Raw genomic sequence first — 17,242 nt, 5'->3', positions numbered from 1 at the left:
TTTCTTCTCGTTTCTGTTGTTGTGCACAATCATTAGGGTGATAACCATATTTGGAAGGTAATATAGTTTATGGTCATATGTCGTGGAAAAAAAAAAAAAGATTTTCTTACACGGAGCCTTGAGTTGGGTGGTCCCTTTATTTGATAGAGTTTACTTGTGTCACAGGTTGGAATGAGTTTTATCTTCAAATACCAGTCGTTATCATAAAAGAGAACATTTTCTCACAAACCTGTAAGCAACCGTTGATCTTGTTGCTCAAGTAGTTGCTATGGTAATAAGCGGATCAGTATTTGTCATTCTTAAATCATCGCTTTAAACAAGTCTTATTTCGCTACAGCGATTTTATCAGATGATATAAAATAGACCATCACAAAAGATAGTATCATGTTGACTTGTATTAACATAAAGATTCATTTTTTAACATAATTTAATCTTATCGCAAAGATGCTACGCATTTTAATTCATACACAGTGGAGTCTATCGCTTTAGATCGAGTGAATATATTAGCCTGCATATTTTAAACAGGCAATGCTGAGGTTCTTCAATGTTTATCGACCAATCATATCTATTGGTAACAAGAAATGAACATGATTATTTAAATTTACCTGCATTATTAACTGTGTTGCCACTTTTATACAAAAAAAAAGTACTAACTGTGTTACAAATAAACAATGGAATACAAGCGCCCCGTTTGGTATGTTGATTAGTTATCATTTTTGATCAATACATCATCTTGGACTATGAATATGGAGAAATTACTCTGGCTTACTTCACCTAACTACGCGAAGATTTATCCAAATGCTTAATAGAATACACCTATACAAATAAAAGAATATTAGTTGTACATATGCTAATATCAATATTATCTTTACTAAAGTAAGAAAAAAACTCAGAATAAATGTTCTGATCTTGCTGTAGCAACAAGAACATAATCCTTGTCAAATAAAAGAGTACGACAAAATACAAGTATACATTTCACAAACTGCCTTATTTTTAAACTGCTGTTTTTATTTCAACGACAAAAAAGAGAGTTCAAACCACTTTTTTCTTTAAAAAATTGTGTATAAATCTTTAGAAATAGTAAGAAATTAAAAAAGAAAGATGAGAGAAATTATAATAAAAGAGAAGCAACTTAGTTCTCCAAAGTGAAAGCAAGACCGAGCTTGTGAGCATTTTCGTTAAGACGAGTGGTGTCAACAGAAGCACCAAGGTTGACCTTAACACCAGGACGGAGAGATTGAGTGTAGCTAATATACAATGTTAGTTTCCCATTCTACCAAAAATCATAAATAAACTTACGCAAGACCGAGAACACCAGAGTTAGAGATCTTGGCCTTGACGAAAGCAGAGGGGTCCAATTGGAGCTTAGCACCAACTTCGAGGGCAACGGCGTTGGAGCCCTTGGAGTCCCAAGTGGCCTTACCAGAAGCTTCAAGATCGCTGTTGACACGGTGGTAGTAAGAAGCAGAGTATTGGCTCAAGTTGTTGGTGGCGTGGACAGCAACACCGTATTCAGGAGCAGAGTAACCAACAGCGGCGTTGTAACGGCCAACCTGTCAAGACAAATTACACAACGTGTTTTACGGTATAGCCTTTTTATTATGCTTACCTTGCCATCCAAAACATTGTAGGCAACTTCGGCACCAACAAGGAAACCTTGTTGACCAAAGACAGAGTTGACGCTAAAGTTGGTCTATTAAAACGCGTGCGTGTGTGCATCAGTAAAGATGACCCATTTTTACAAAGAAAAAGCTTTATCTTACCTTGAAGACATCAAGAGTGGCAACAGTGTGGACATTGGGCTTCTTATAAGTAGCGTTGATCTTGGCGGCCTTTTCGTTAACGGAAGGAAGAAGAGAGGTCAAGAGTTCGAGCTTAAGACCCTCTACAGAACGGATGATGTTGAGTCAAAACTAAACTAATGACATGTCAGATGTACTTACTGGCAAGGTTGTTTTCCAATTCAATCTTTCCGTTAAGGTGGTTGGAGGTGGTCCAGGCTTCGGTGAAAGTAAGACCCTTTGACTTATCGGCATACTTGGTTTCGAGGTCACCGACGATGATGCCGGACTTGTTATCACGTTGACCAGTTACTTTGAAGGCCTATTGCAGCTGAATTATATCATTTGTTTCTTACAAGGTAAACTGTTGCATACTTACAACACCGTTGGGAGCAGTGGTCTTGACTTCGAGCTTAACACCACCAACGGGGTAGTCCTTGGACAAGAGGTCCTTGGCAGACTTGCCGATATCATTGAAAGCAACTATTAAAAAAAAAGAGATGAACACGCTTTTTTCAGACATGACCGAAATGAGCTTTACCGGGAACAGACATCTATTTAAGCAATGAAAAGAGTTAATACGTGCATACTTTTTACACACTTTGTAGACAGAAAGAAGCGACCAAGGCTTCAAACATCTCTTACCTTTGTTTAAAAATAAGTTGTATAAACTAGAGAAAAGAAAAGAAAAGCTCGTGTGTATTTTTTTTCTCTTAGCAGGGGCGACTTGTCGGGTATTAAAAAAGCATGGGTGCAAAACTCTGGGGACAGGGATCAATAATGGCATTAGTCAAAAACCCCATTTCTTATTGTTCTTTTTCTTTATGAAATATATCCTTTTGCAAGCATCCCTCAAGACAATGATTTCAGCATATTCTTGTAAACTTTTTATTGTTGTTTCTTACTCTCTCTCTCTTTTATTTATTTGACTGGCGCGTTATCTTTATATGGTAACACGTCATGCTTCATGTGATTGTTTGCTGGTATCATTGCAAGAAAGAATCGCGTCTTTTTTTTTCGTTTTAGCAGTAAAAGTATCAAAAATAGTCATAGTAATGGTTGTAATAACAACAGTAAGCATGTATTACATGCTTGTGTGCATGTCGATCGCGATCAACGGGGCTGTGTCTTTGTTCTTTTTTTTTTTTTACAAGATCCTTAGGATCTCCCTATATTGTTTGTATCACTGCTTAACACTTAGCTTTCCCCACTTCAAAATCATGCACACGCGAAGAAATATCTAATGACTATTGGATTACTTTTCACTTATAGATGCATATCTTTTGGTCATTCCATAATACTTTTTGTTTCATCTCTCCTGCTACTATCAGATACATAGCGTCGCTTGTGACCTTCAGTATCTGTAACTGCATCAAACCAAGAAAATCGTACAATAGCAAAATAGGATGCCAGACCCTGCTATTTTAATTACTTTACAGTGAGCGTAATGTAATCGTTAAAAAAAGGCTGCTCATACCTTTCCTTAGTTTTTGAATCCCGGTCTAAAGAGGTGTATAAAATAAATGAAAAACGGAGCGTGTGAATAATATGCTAAAGAGGATTAAAACATTGGATAAAAGACTAGTAGAGCCTTTTTAAGTTGATCATCATTTATATTTAAAGAAAAAGCACGAACCGATAGAAATTCCCATAGTCTCTAAAGTGCTAATTATTAAACACCTTTTTAAATGCTAAATCCTTAAAGGCCCTCGTTACAGAACTTATGCTAATTGGTCCATAGCAAAGCCTTTTTCTTTTTGTTGGTATACATCGAAAGGGATTTCAAAGAGCCACTTGTATTTATAACACATGGAGGGAGAATGACCGCTATCACAGAGTATTCTTATGACATGCGTCTTTTAATGATAAGGGGATCTGTAGTGATCGTATGTGCCGTATGTTGTTGCGCATACGCTAGGAGACCTATTGTGTAAATATCAAATGAAAGGACAATAAAGGTACGTAGCTGTGTTGGTTTCCGATATACTTTCTCTAAATCAAAGCGGTAATTACTTCAATATGAACCGACAAAATGTTGCTTATGACCGATACTGAAATAAACTACTGCAATCAGTATGAGCAGAGTGAACTCATACAATATAAGATTATATAAACACTTTCAGTGACAAGTCAAACTAAATAGAATCTTACTTAACTCCTTCACATGGTAATAACCCAGATTATGAAATGTATGCAATAAGATGTGATTTATCAATTTAGGAATCGTTAGTTGATCAAATGCTTATCAGCTGTTTGATAAAGTATAAACATGCTTGTTTCTTCTGTCTTTATCTCAGAATAAAGATTAACAATAAGTACTTCTTTGGTCTTTGCTTTGAGCCATCTACAACTAGATGGTGTGTCTTTTGAATGGATGTACTGATTTTCTTATTCAAGGATAAAGATGCATGACTTAAAAGGGGTGTTTTGCTTTACTAAAAAAAAAAGGAGATTATGCCAACAACGGAAACAATAGAATATTGATCCAGATATTTACAATGGCAAATTGACCGTTGTGTACTATAATCACATTATATTTCTCTCACACTGTATTTACCTTTGAACGACTTTCCTGCAGCAGATAAAAAGTAGTTCGCGCGCTCGCGTCAGTTTTTTTACTTTGCGCGACTTTTCTTTTCTATTCTGTAGCCAACGAAACAATGGAGCGATTCAAATTTGATGATACCTTTTGCAACTCTAGATACAAAATACTCTCTCTCTTTGGTTCTGGTGGTTATGGTGCAGTCTATAAAGGTATGACATGAAAAAAGAAAAAGAAAAAAGACTCATCTAATCATGTTGCATAGTTAGGCAAAGACACGTTACTAAATAGAGATGTTGCAATCAAAGTAGCTCATCTCTCAGAAAGTGATGTGCTTGAAAAGGAAATCAAAGCATACCAACATATAGGATCTAAGAAGCATTTCCCAACAATATATTGGTATGGTCAAGACGGCGATTACCACTTGTTCGTTATGCAACTATTAAACAAATCATTAGATGATATGCTAATGCGATTTGGTAAACTATCGTTAAAGACGATATTCATGCTAGCAGATCAAGCAGCATTGTGCTTTAAATGGATTGTAAACTTTGATCTAGCTGTTCTATAGTTTGAAGCACTTTCGTTTATGCATTCTGCGGGATCCCTTCATCGTGATATCAAGTCTGGTAATATGTCGATGGGCCTTGGTGATACATCTGAAACGCTATATATCTATGATTTTGATCTTGTTAAGCAATTCAAACATAACAACAGACATACTTCGCAGTGCTATGGAACATATACGATCGGCACATACAGATACACTAGTCTGAATTCCCCTGAAGGCATAAGCAAGCACATCTTTAATGAAAAAGCCAGACAAACTAAATCGATATATATATGTAGCATTATCAAGAAGAGATGATCTGGAATCACTTGCTCATACTCTTATTTATCTTGCCAAAGGAAAGTTACCCTAGCAGGGACTAAAATACTTAGACGAGGACGTTAAGCTTGAAGCTATTTATCAACTAAAGGAAAACATAGTCCCCGAAAAGCTCTGCGTTGACTTGCCTTTGGTGTTTATTACATTTTTAAAGTACGTGCATAATCTGTCTTTTGCAGAAAAGCCAGATTACAACTATTTACGAAACATGTTTAGGAGTGTGTATGAACAGAACAAGTATCAGGTCGATAATTTATATGAATGGACTGTATGTTACTGTGGAACAAAAAAGGGAAATTTACTTATGCATCTTATCATAGAAAACAACTGATCCTGAAATGATCACGTACAAAAAGAAGAAGAAAATAGAAACAAGGAAAATAAGAATGAAGAGAACAAAAGAAGAGAAGAAGTTCAAGAAGGTCATTTCGAGGCCAAGGAAAAAATGGCCAAACCCCGTTCAGGACTTTCTATTACCATCCAACTTACCTATCAAACAAAAACGCGCGATTGTGTTGTGAAATATACTTTTGCATAGTTGTAATACCATTGCGTCAACTTACCCCTTCCAATTTAATCCATTACTGTTGCCACAGCAACAATATCATTTACCTGTGCTATAGCTATACCCATTACAGCAACAGCAGAACTTGGCCATGTTACAGTTCCATCAATTCCAGTAATTACATCAGCAACAACAGCATCACCAAATACAATCACAATGAGCATTAAACCAATAAACTTCATTTTTATGCATTCAGTTTCAAATCATGTTCCTGCTTTTTTAAAGTGTTTTCATTGGTTCATAATTTCTGAATAAAGTAAAGTCCCCTTTTCGGTCGTAGTCTTTTTCTCTCTCTCTTTGCATTCTAGATTATGGGAAACGACGGTGGATCGATTCCAAGACGTATTGAACTTGTTAAAGAAAAGGCTCGAGATGTTAAAATAAACCCAGATCTTGAGAGAATAGCCGCATGGCTTCACTGCGCACTATCCAAGCTTCCACTTGAACAACCTGTCGTATCTTGTGGATTAGGAAAACTATATAATCAAGATGCCATTATAGAATACCTTTTAGATCGCAATGCATATGGAGATGGTGACAAGATCTGTTCTCACATCACTTCAGTCAAGGACACAATCAAACTGAATTTAACACCAAACCCAAGTTACAATGAGAAACAATCAAGTGTGAAAACAACAACAATGGGTAATTTAGAAAAAAATATCAAGAGCAAATTCATTTGTCCTATATCCATGAAAGAAATGAACGGAAAGCATCGATTTGTCTACTTGGGTACATGTGGATGCACATTTGCAGAACAAGCACTCAAAGAAATACCAAGCAAAGAATGCTTCAGTTGTGGGAAACCATTCGAAAGCAGTGATATAGTCGTCATCAATCCCAACAAGGAAGAGCTTGAGGTCATGAAGAAGAACTTGGAAGAGAAAAAGGCAAAAGCTAAAGCAGAAAGAAAGGCAAAGAAGTTGACAAAGGGTGATGGATCAGAAAAGAAACGAAAACGAGAAGAGGTAGATTATAAACCAGTCAAGAAGATGGCTACAATCTCAACCTCAGGAGCAACTGCGGCAGTGATGGATAAAGTAGCTCAAGATTTAGCCGAAAAGAAGAAACCAGTGTCGGATGCGTTGAGGAGTATCTTTGAACCCAAAAACAGAGTGGATAATGGAAATTATTTGACAAAAGGAACATTCAATCGATATTAATAAAAGGATTTTTTTATTTATTTCTTCAACAGAGGCTCGGATTCACCATTCATCTTTGACTTTAATGGGCTCTCATGAGGCTCAGGTGAGGCAGCCATCATGTTTTCATCGGTTATTGTACCATAAACCGGCTTCAAAAAGGGTTCTACTACTTTCTTATGCTGTGACGTTTCCCTTTTGATCGATCCTACCGAGTTTTCACGAACAGGTACCTTTTGGTGTGTTTGTCTTTTGTGAGCTGTTAATAAGCGAGTCAATTGGCTGTTCTTTCTACTGTTTGTCACTTGTCTACGGACAACCCTGATTTTATTATGAACTATACATAAAAAATAAGTAACATGTTTAATTTCTTCTATTTTTTACCATCAACATAAACATCTGTCTCGTCAATAATCTCTTCACCAATTAATTCTTCAATTACATCTTCAAGTGTAATGACACCCAATGCTCCTGTTTGTCCTCCAGGATCGTTTGAAATCAAAGCCATATGACTTTTGCCTTCTTGGAAGAAGTTGAGGATATCGAGACAGCTGGTATCTGGACCTGTTTCGGGCAAGGTGCTGATCTGGAAGTCCTTGACGGGTCGCGCATCTTCTGGGTCATAGGTAATTAATCGTTTGGTCAAAAGCATACCTACAAAATTGGCGTTGTCCCCAGGGGCATGAACAGGAATACGAGAATAACCAGCAGTAAGGATCTTTTCAACCGTTTCCTCATTAAGAATATCGTCAGTGGATAATGTAAAGACATCGGCAATAGGTGTCATGATCTGGGATACAGGCTTCTGTCTCAAGTCAAGAACTGCACCGATAATTGTCACTTCATCCTCTGTTAATGCATCCACATCAGCTGGGTTGACAGATTGGTGTAATGAGACAAGCGTCTTTAAACCTTAATAATTATAAGAACATGTCAAACTTTCTTTTTAAATTGCTTCTTTACCTGCTTTTTTATAAATCGTTCCATGAGATTCACCCAAGAAATAATCCAAAAGTAAAGCAGTTGGATAAGCAATGGGATACATGAGATACATTAAGGCGAGGACCATTCTAATATTACGTTAGAGGTTTTTCGTAAGAAAAAAATCATACGTTACCCAGCTGTTTTAGCGCCAATAGCTAAACCATAACGGACACAAACAGACTGAGGAATGACTTCACCAAAGATGACAATGAGAGCAGTTGAAATGACGACAGCCTTCCAACCACCACCAAGAACACCGTCGAGGATGATGGGTAATGTCTCATTGACAATGACATTTGACAAGAGTAATGTCACCAACACCCAATGTTTACCTCGGTCCAATAAGCTAAGTACTTTCTTCGCATTCACTTTTTCGGTTTCTGTACCCGACTGAATAAGCACATGAAGGTTGGTTTCGTCCATACCCATTAAACCCAAAGTGAGACCTATATATAAATATATTAATATGATCCAACAATAGATGTATAATTTGTTTACCTGCAAACACACCACCCAAGAGGACAAGAAACATGATGATGGCCATTTTTTCATAAAACGCAGGTGAACCATAGTCAATTTCTGGCTCATCGGCTTCTGATGCGCTATATGAAGACAGAGGATGGCCGTATATACTGGAAGTCAGTGATACGAGTGCTAACGTAAAAGTTCGTATCGAACCTATTGTTTGCGGTCTATAAAGCATATATAAACTTATTAAAAAGGAGAAAGAAAAGATAAAAGGCAATTTAAAAGAAAAAAATTAAAAATAAAAAGGACGTCACAAGGAGCATTGCTCCGATAGCAGGAAAGCATCTAAAAGAGATGAAGGCAGAGAGACAGAGAGACAGACAAGTAAAGGAAAAAAAGAAAAGAGAAGGAATGATGCCGATAAAGGATAAACGGCCGAGTGCGACAGTGTCAGACAACCAGTGAAAATGCTAGACGAGGATAGAGAGTGTAACCTTGGCGGATTTGAAATTACGTGCATCTTACTGAATACACTTGCTCATAAAAAACAATAATTTAGTCTTCTACTATAAACTTTATTTCAATAGACATAAACTGACTGATTCCATATTCAGGGAAAGAAAAATAAGTTCCATCATATTAGACTGACATGGTGCTGCTAGGTGTTAAACAAGACACATCTAGTACAACAAGTAGCACAATGACGTTTTCTGAGTTTATTTGTCTATAAAAGTAAACTATCTTTACAGTGTACCGTCACTATGATCTGAATTGCTACACGACTGTAAGCTAATAAAAGTTAAAAACATTATGAAGAGTAAAAATAATGGAGTCATTTGCAATTCAACGCAAGTATACATACTCTGTTCATTCACTTATATCTGATATCAATGAGGGTTAACTTCTTGGATGGACAGACCTCTGTGTGACGGGTAGAGCATATACATTCTACTTTTCATTTCTTTATCGTACATCAAAAGAGAATAACACTGACAACATTCAATCCAAATAGATTTGGAACCCAATTAGGACATAGACCGCAAAAGAGAACGAAAACAAACTTTTTTAAAAAATGACCTTGAAATACACCATTTATTTCGGTTTCTTTATGAGCTTAGCAACACCATCACAAAACGCTTCTAATTCATCAGCATTTTTATCTTGCACCATTTTCATAAATTCTGAAGTTTGACAAGCCTCTGTTAGATACTGAATGATCGTCTTTAAGCTTTCTTTGAGTATGGTTGAGAAAGGCCAAGTATCTGATGATATCCCGCCATCCCTTTCAATAGGATCTCTACACTGTCTATACAGCCAAACCATACCTTCCAAGCAAACCATACGCTCATCACTCGATTTGGTTTCCATCTCTTTAATATTGTTGACAACCCAATTCTCACAAAGTGCCTTGACAATCGTGCATCCAAATCGATCTGATATCTGAAGGATAGCAACAACATGGGTCCATGAGGTATTGGCGAGGACACGGTCAGGCGATAATAGTGTCGTTTTCGAATCTTCATTAACTTGATGGATGATTTGAACAAGGTCTTTGAGGCTATGATACGTCACGTCATGAAGAGGAATAAGCGACATGCCAGATTCGACGTATTCGCTACTGAGGAGGGCTCGGAAGATGGGTGAGACGGCGCGTAAGAGAGGACGACAACCGACGACCTGCTGTTGATCGTCTGTGACAAAGGCCACTTGATCTTGTATGTTGTCAATCGGCTGAAAGCCATGCTGCTGAAAGCCTTGTTCGTTCCTGGTTGCTACAGAACTGACCTGATCATACCAAGCAGACGCAAATTCCATCGCAAGTATCTCAACAACCTGAGCAGCCGCGTTCCGCCGTAGGGGTGTGATGACTGTATCGAGTCGGTTGGTATTTGTTACGTCTTGCTCGTACTCCAGATTGTAGACCAGCATCTGACAGATCGAGCCAAACACACTTTTTGAATTATCTTCACTTTCGAGTCCAAGAGATGCGTTCCATTCGGCCGAGGATGGTGCGCCGAGGGTTGCATAACCAATCGCTACTGCAGTCATTTCATAAAGTTTCAACGCACTGTCGTCCTCTGTCTGAGCAAATCGGTAGAGCTTTTGAAAGTCATTCATTTTGTGCTGGTACAGACTAGCGCAAATCAATTTGTGGTTATCGTTATGAAGTCTGGGCCGCTGCACTATGGCCTGAAAGAACAAGGTGTAGGCGTTGCTCAGGATGGGCGCTTGAATATTACTCCCTGATTCGAGTATACGAATGGCTGCGCTTCGTAGGGATAAGACGTATTGGCGCATGATAGCCGTGTTGTTTTCGCTTGGAGCACTTGTTTCTTCTTTTAACCTATCTTGTTTTTCTTCAACTTGGTCCAACAGTGTGTTTTCCCAGTGGTCGTTATCCACTGTTGCCGTCGATTCCGCAAACGAACCAAGGGTAACAATAAGCTTGCACAGATTGGGTAACGCCATATCGTATTCAATCACTTGTCGTACACAAAGGGGGTATATTGAAGCCTGTTCCAACAGAATCGAAGCCAGGGCCATCAGGTCCTTGTCCGAATGCAGATGCATATGAATATCATGAACCTCAGCGATCCTTGCCTGACGCGCCCATGGGAACAGAATGGGCAAGGTTAGAGAGGTAATGGAGTCTTCAGACGAGAGCCACTGGCGCATCGAGCTTTCATCATACCGGAAAGATAAAATGACTAGCAGACATCCCTTGATGATCTTGTGGTACCCGTCCATAAATTGCTTTTTATAGTCAATTGATGTACTGAGCAGGCTCTTGATTTTGGCAAACAAATCAGACGTGTCCCTCAGGCGTACACGGATAAATGCTGCTCGACCGGTCAAGGTGGCGATCAGACGAACAAACTTGGCATACAATGTCAGAAGCGAAGAAGCCGCCTGTAGACGATCACCCATCGGCAAGAGGTCAATCAATTCAAGCACATTGCATTCGACCAGTCTCTCGCACGCTTTTGCATTGTGCTTGGCTACCAGTTCAAGAGAGACAAAGGCACGATCAGCTTTGTACAGCGTTGCTGTCTCTTTCACCTCAATCGACTGTGCTTCTTCGTCGCTTAGACCGGCTGCAAACTCGAGCCCTTGTTTCGCCAGTTGGATTGTTGGAGACCATATGTATTCAGATAATACTGTCGGTGAATTTGAAAAAACCTCAATCGCCTTGGGATCATGCAAGAAGAAGACGACAAGTTTCATCAGCCGTGGAACCAACGAAGACTGGTCGAGTTGTCCAAAGTTGTGCACCAACAACAAAAATGATTTCAAGGACCAGGCAATAAAGTATACCTTGGGCATGCGTCTGTCTTGTGGGTATAACTGGATATAGTGTATATAGATATCAAGTAGAAATGCAAAGAAATGCTGATGCCGGTCCCATGTGGCCTTGTCGACCATGTAGCCACGCTCCTCAACCTCAATGCAAAAGTGTGGGTTGAGCCAGTCCGGAAAGACCTGCTCGGCTACCACACCTTGGCAGAGAAAGGCAACAAAAAAGCAGGTCAAATAATGCACCATTTTGTAGACGACTGTATCGTACGATGGCACTTGAGGCAGAACATCTGCTGTGGTGAGCGACAAGTTTAGCAGTCTAAGCAATGTCCGCTCTTCTTCTGAAAGGGTTGATGAGATCGGCTCGGTGAAGATGTGCTGATGACACCATTTCTGTGATAAGAACATGAGCAGTCCAAAACAATGCTGCTCGGTCGTTGAGTTCGTCATTCGCTTACGCATTTCGATCGATAGAACCGAGCATTTGTAGACGACATTGGTTAGGTAATACATGATCAATGCCAAGTTTTTAGAGAGCGGCCCTGTATATGTCATATACCGACGACTCGCAGATACCCAGAGGCTCAACAATTGACCGTTCTCTTGGGCATATGCAAGCACGGCGCTCTGGTTGCTTTCCTTTTGAACAAGATGATCCAGCAGCCTACATGCCATTGCTGCTTCATACAGCTCCCGTTTTTGCACACTGCTGTCATCAAAAATTTGCTTGTCAAAATCTTTCAGGACTGTATTTGTAATCACCTGTGGCATGTTAAGATCAAGCATCTCCTGTTTATAATACTCACTCTGCGCTAATAATCCTCGAATACAATAAAACCGCACAGCTGCCGCAGTGTTTGGACAAGCCAACAATTGAGCTATCCGTTGCACGCCGTGTTTATGCTGAATAAGGCCCAAGATAGTAGAGGACGTTACAGATTCCAAAAGGTTGCATATAAACTTGACAATCATTTGAAGTTGTGCCTCATCGTTGGGACTGTCTAATAGGCGCAGAATCCAAACAAGACAGGAGCGAAATGAATGTAATTTGAGGATCGTCTCTTGTAGCTCTGATGGGCTGATGCTATGTGTCAGGATGTAGTCTAGACACCGGATCAGCTTTGTTGTTGACCATTTCCTATTGTTGCCTTTTGCATAACTGTACCATTTGTTGAATGTGTGATCTAGTATCTTGATGGGAGCCATTGCAAGATTAGCTTGACATGTGGCTGCAACTGACGAATAAGGGTTGTTGATAGCATGGTAAATAGCAGTAAGACTGAGCTGTGACGATTCCATAAAAAGAGAGAGAGAGAACGGATACACACACACAAAAAAAAAAGAGGGAAAAAGTTATGCAATTCGGGTAATTTCCTTTTTAGTTTTATTGCTAGGAATCTCGTAGTTTACGTACGACTTGTAAATACTCATTGATATAGTCTGATTTGTGTATTAATTCATAAATCTTGTAGGCATTTTTAAACCAATCCTTTTCAGAGACCTGTCCCTTTTTACCTGACTTTCTTGGTGTAGCAGTAACTTGATCACGAAGTTCGCAGGCAAGGATATCAAAGGATTCGATGGTGTTATCTTGCTGGTCTGGGAGGAAAAAGATATTGATGGTGCCAGTAGTGATGAATGAAGGTAAGATGCTGCCTAACTGAACCAGGCCCTGTGTTTTGAGTTGAGATTGTTTAAAGATAGTGCCAAGTGCTGTTTGAAGGTTCATGTATTTTTCAAGAGTAAAATCCTGACTCTTACATTTATTACAAACAAATACTGTGGTAGAAAATATTAGATGGGATAATGAATATTCTTACTTGATTACCTATATCAGGGTAGTAGCTCATATCCTGTTGACCTGTCAATAGTGGGTAATCAGGTATATTAAACTTGAGTGCCTCTGCTCTTTGTATTAGCTGTAAAATATCCAAGTCGATCTCTGGTTTATCATTCACGACAAGAACAACGTGGCAAACGGATAGAAGAAAAAGAACTGTATATATGCTCTATAGAATATTATTTTATATTCGTATTATGGGGTCCTCTTATAATAACTTACATCCATCTCCAACCAAACATCTGGATTTAATCCATCCAAGTTTTCCGTTCTTATCACTTTTTCCAACACCGACCAACTGAGGACTGGCTACAATGCGTCAATATCATAAAAAGGCAGTGTCGAATAACTCACCTCTGTGTCTAGCAATATGGCTCTTTCTGGAGTCACATACATGTCAATACCTTCTGTTTTGTGTCCCGATATCAGAAACTGTTCGCAAGGTTGTGTTGAGAATACCTACATCTTTTGTAAATTATAAGAAAGAACAGTAGCTTGTTTTTCTTTTACTTGATCTAATTGAGCAAATTGAGACAGGATGGTTGATTTTCCTACACCTTGTTTCCCAATAATGCCTATAACAAAATGTCCAGGGTAATCTGTCAAATTCTACTTTATTAGTTTAAAATGTTGTCCTTTGAACGCAAATTTACTTTTAAAATGGCATCCGTGTTGAATTTTGCAGGTCGTCTCATAAATGGAATGACTGTATCTCTTACTTCTTCTTTCTTGTCCTCTGTTGGAGTAGACTTATTTTCTATTCTTTCGCGTCTGTCAAGAATAATAGGCGGGGCTCGTGTGAATGCTGCTTGCTTTCGACCTCTTTTCTTTGCCTGTCCATTATCTGTCATATTTGAGAAAAAAAGAAAAAGGAATATCAAAACTCATTGTCGTATGAATTAAGTATCGCCCCGCCTTTTCGTTGTGATGAATCCACAGTGGCTCATTTTTGTGTATGTTTTTACCTCATTCTACATATTTTTAGAGATACTGAGCGCGCACGGCTTGTATGCCAGATAACGATTGTCCCCAAGCATACATGTAGTACTAGAGGTTTTGCTTTAATGAGCTTTGGGTTCTTTTTTTACAATGAGTGATCCTTTTAGTGTTACCCTTTGAGCATAGTTTCACAAAATGGAAATTGGTACATGTATAAATGTGCATGTAAGGATCATTACTATGAGAGTTTAATCTCTACAAAGATCATGACAGTTTATTAAAGAAATTGATGATTTGTCTGAATTGGTTGGAAACTTTTGAGTCTATCCGATCATTTTTAAGCGATAAACTATGCAATCTTATCAGCTGTACCAGTCAAATATCCGATGATGACTTCTACAAGCTACTGGTACGCCATGGTATTGATCCATTCTGTGACTATATTCTCGTCTGTAACACCTTTGTGGCTCTAGCCATAATGAAGAAAAAAAAAGCAATAATAGATTACTAACTATTGATATTGGTAAAAACCAAATATCTTTTGAACTGCTCAGTTTGCAATCAAATAACTTGTTTGGTGAAATAATCGTATTTAATAATAATAAAAAAAGAATTGGTACATCAGCTTCATAATCTTCGTTTTCAAGTTCTTTGACTTTTTCATGAACTCGACAAAGAAGGACTGGCTAGTTATATCCTTTACCTTTCTTCAATTCTCTTCTTGATGTCATGCAAGACGCCCATCGAAGTATAGAAATATTACCTATAGCTTTTATCGATGAATACATGCCTCTTTTATACATTGTATATCTATTAAAAGACTAACACTGTGTCATGTAACAGTACCAGTGTTCAATTATCCAGAAGGTTCTTATCTAGCTTTCCCCTTCTCATTAGTAATATATAGCTGACTTTTAGTGTGTACCTACAGCAACTCTTCGGAAACACTTTTAAATCTGGCTCCGCGCGTTTATTTTTTTGTCTTTTTCTCTTTATTTTTGCATATTTAGAATGACCAAAGTTATCCATATTGGTAATTATATCCTATTCATCATATACAATAAAACCAACACTTTATAGTTATTGTCAAGTTTAAGCCTGAAGTAACGGAAGAAGTCAAGGAACGAGTAGGTAGCGAAATCCGTGCCTTGAAAGACAAGATTCCCGAAATTATTTCAGCAACGGCTGGTAAGAACTTTACAGACAGATCCCAAGGATTTGAATATGGTACGTATTTTGTTTGCATTCAATATCACACGTAACTCATGCATCATTCACTCAGGTTGGATTGTTGAGGTCAAGGACAAAAATGTAAGTTTTTTTTTCTATTTATAAAACGTAGATTATTAATCCCTCCTCCCAAAAAAGGGTCTCTCTGGATATAATAATCACCCTGCTCATTTGGAGTTTGTCAGTAAGAACAAGCCCTTGATTGCTGATCTTATTGCCTTTGATTATGAAGTATAAACAATAAACTATGATTTTTTTATTATTATAAAAATATTTATACAAAATTAAGCAATATTGGTCGTAGACGACACAGGTGAGGCACCAAACATCTTTCTATCATTAAATATACTACCAAACGGAGATGCCGTCGTTGGCGTCACCGTGTTCTTGCCATCAAAGGCTGAAGGGGAATCAAGTGGTGTTTTTAAGGTCATCTTTTTGTTAAACTTTTGGCCTGTGCGTTCTGATTCCCAGTCCTCCCATTTCTTCATCACCAATCGAGATGGGTCAAATTTACCTTCAGCGTCACCGTGGCCCTTGTCTTTCTTTTCGCCTGCTACGACACGAGTAGCGCCCCAGGAGAAGTCGTCAAAGTGCCAGAAGGAATATAAAGGCAAAATCAAATTCCAGATGGGTAAGGCAATGATGTACACTACGGTTGTGTTAGTCTTTTTTAAAGCAATAAAAAAAAAGTGAGCTTACCAAACATCCAGAGAATATAGATGAGTTTAAAGGTAGTAATAGCGATCAAGACGGCAGGAAGACCGAGAATGACGATCAATAAGGCCAACGATTGCCATTGAGGGTTACTGGAGACGGCTGTGTCTATGATCAGATAGATAGTCATGACGATAGCAGCAGGCAAGACCAAGGTACCAATCAAGTCGACAAAGACAGAGAATTGCATGGATAAACAGGCAATACCACAGAGATCAGATACAAGGACAAGTTCCATCAGGTTATGCACGGTCGAATTGATCCATCGACGACGTTGAGACAAGAGGACTTTGAACTCGTCAGGAACTACAGTCTTACAGCGAGCCTGAGGGACAAACATCATTTGTCGCTTAGGGAACGTACGGAGCATGAGTGTTGACAGGAAACGATCTTCACCGAGCAAGAGCAAGTTCTTTTCGTGCAACGTTGTGACAACATTTTGATTATATTCAAGAATAATATCTGGATTGGCCAAGATGGGCACCCATGCGCCGTTCTTGGGGGACTTGATACGATACATACTGAAGCAGCCTGGCAGACAAGTGACAATACCAAAGAGAGATTCAAATGATTTAGCATAGTGATGTGAGATGTAGTATTCAAAGACCTGAATGGCCGTCGTGACTTTAAAAAATAGACTAGTTTTTAGTTTTTCGGGTCATCTGTTATATGAATGAATCCTTACATGATGCTCTCTTGTTTGCAATTCTTGTTTCACCGCAGAGACCCATAATGGTAATATCGTTTGCCATGGCAGCTACCATATAAGTCAATGCATCGGGTAGTACCTTAGTATCCGCGTCCACCTAAACAGAATATCAATATGGGTGTGAATTTTTTTTTTTTTT

The 17,242-nt window shown here is 38.6% G+C and overlaps 8 protein-coding genes across 8 annotated transcripts; 3 read left to right on the top strand and 5 right to left on the bottom strand.

Annotated features, from left to right (window-relative positions):
* Positions 1-972: 972 nt before the first annotated feature.
* Positions 973-2,473, bottom strand: RHIMIDRAFT_261861 (voltage-dependent ion-selective channel). Its single transcript, XM_023611572.1, has 8 exons — positions 2,427-2,473; positions 2,323-2,335; positions 2,161-2,264; positions 1,944-2,103; positions 1,764-1,885; positions 1,610-1,693; positions 1,300-1,553; positions 973-1,247 (listed from the first exon to the last, which is right to left on the bottom strand). Exons 2-8 carry the CDS (start codon positions 2,333-2,335, stop codon positions 1,133-1,135), a joined length of 852 nt encoding a protein of 283 aa, XP_023463322.1. The 5' UTR covers positions 2,427-2,473; the 3' UTR covers positions 973-1,132.
* Positions 2,474-4,441: 1,968 nt separating this feature from the next.
* On the top strand, positions 4,442-5,733 carry RHIMIDRAFT_240288 (kinase-like protein; the record flags this gene model as incomplete). Its single annotated transcript, XM_023609344.1, has 5 exons — positions 4,442-4,535; positions 4,593-4,867; positions 4,895-5,168; positions 5,266-5,480; positions 5,533-5,733. 5 exons carry the CDS (start codon positions 4,442-4,444, stop codon positions 5,731-5,733), a joined length of 1,059 nt encoding a protein of 352 aa, XP_023463321.1.
* A 355-nt stretch (positions 5,734-6,088) lies between these two features.
* RHIMIDRAFT_182820 (DUF602-domain-containing protein) lies at positions 6,089-6,709 on the top strand (the record flags this gene model as incomplete). Its single annotated transcript, XM_023605813.1, has 1 exon — positions 6,089-6,709. A coding segment is annotated over one exon (621 nt), but the record flags the coding sequence as incomplete, so codon positions are not given.
* A 248-nt stretch (positions 6,710-6,957) lies between these two features.
* RHIMIDRAFT_245833 (DUF21-domain-containing protein) lies at positions 6,958-8,447 on the bottom strand (the record flags this gene model as incomplete). Its single annotated transcript, XM_023610245.1, has 5 exons — positions 6,958-7,256; positions 7,304-7,831; positions 7,883-7,989; positions 8,037-8,349; positions 8,414-8,447. 5 exons carry the CDS (start codon positions 8,445-8,447, stop codon positions 6,958-6,960), a joined length of 1,281 nt encoding a protein of 426 aa, XP_023463319.1.
* A 1,016-nt stretch (positions 8,448-9,463) lies between these two features.
* On the bottom strand, positions 9,464-12,967 carry RHIMIDRAFT_240285 (uncharacterized protein; the record flags this gene model as incomplete). The annotated part of the gene is made up of 1 exon (XM_023609343.1): positions 9,464-12,967. The coding sequence occupies one exon, from the start codon at positions 12,965-12,967 to the stop codon at positions 9,464-9,466; it is 3,504 nt and encodes a 1,167-aa protein (XP_023463318.1).
* Positions 12,968-13,058: 91 nt separating this feature from the next.
* RHIMIDRAFT_240284 (uncharacterized protein) lies at positions 13,059-14,359 on the bottom strand (the record flags this gene model as incomplete). The annotated part of the gene is made up of 6 exons (XM_023609342.1): positions 13,059-13,447; positions 13,497-13,677; positions 13,731-13,817; positions 13,863-13,967; positions 14,019-14,117; positions 14,162-14,359. 6 exons carry the CDS (start codon positions 14,357-14,359, stop codon positions 13,059-13,061), a joined length of 1,059 nt encoding a protein of 352 aa, XP_023463317.1.
* Positions 14,360-15,364: 1,005 nt separating this feature from the next.
* Positions 15,365-15,914, top strand: RHIMIDRAFT_294094 (stress responsive alpha-beta barrel domain protein; the record flags this gene model as incomplete). The annotated part of the gene is made up of 4 exons (XM_023614057.1): positions 15,365-15,480; positions 15,528-15,674; positions 15,730-15,758; positions 15,816-15,914. The coding sequence occupies exons 1-4, from the start codon at positions 15,459-15,461 to the stop codon at positions 15,912-15,914; spliced, it is 297 nt and encodes a 98-aa protein (XP_023463316.1). The 5' UTR covers positions 15,365-15,458.
* Positions 15,915-15,961: 47 nt separating this feature from the next.
* Positions 15,962-17,200, bottom strand: RHIMIDRAFT_206345 (fungal chitin synthase; the record flags this gene model as incomplete). The annotated part of the gene is made up of 3 exons (XM_023606894.1): positions 15,962-16,329; positions 16,380-17,018; positions 17,080-17,200. Coding segments are annotated over 3 exons (1,128 nt in total), but the record flags the coding sequence as incomplete, so codon positions are not given.
* Positions 17,201-17,242: the final 42 nt, after the last annotated feature.

This window comes from Rhizopus microsporus (genome assembly GCF_002708625.1).
Source record: "Rhizopus microsporus ATCC 52813 unplaced genomic scaffold scaffold_16, whole genome shotgun sequence".
NCBI classification, from domain to species: Eukaryota; Fungi; Mucoromycota; class Mucoromycetes; order Mucorales; family Rhizopodaceae; genus Rhizopus; species Rhizopus microsporus.
The sequence above is the reverse complement of the archived record's forward strand: the minus strand, read 5'-3'. Positions and strand labels throughout refer to the sequence as shown.

Excerpts from the sequence above, each read along its gene's own strand:
- RHIMIDRAFT_261861 (XM_023611572.1), bottom strand. Across the intron at positions 2,104-2,160 it reads CCACTGCTCCCAACGGTGTT|GCCTTCAAAGTAACTGGTCA; the intron begins GTAAGTATGCAA and ends CAGCTGCAATAG. Across the intron at positions 1,886-1,943 it reads ATTGGAAAACAACCTTGCCA|AGGGTCTTAAGCTCGAACTC; the intron begins GTAAGTACATCT and ends TCCGTTCTGTAG.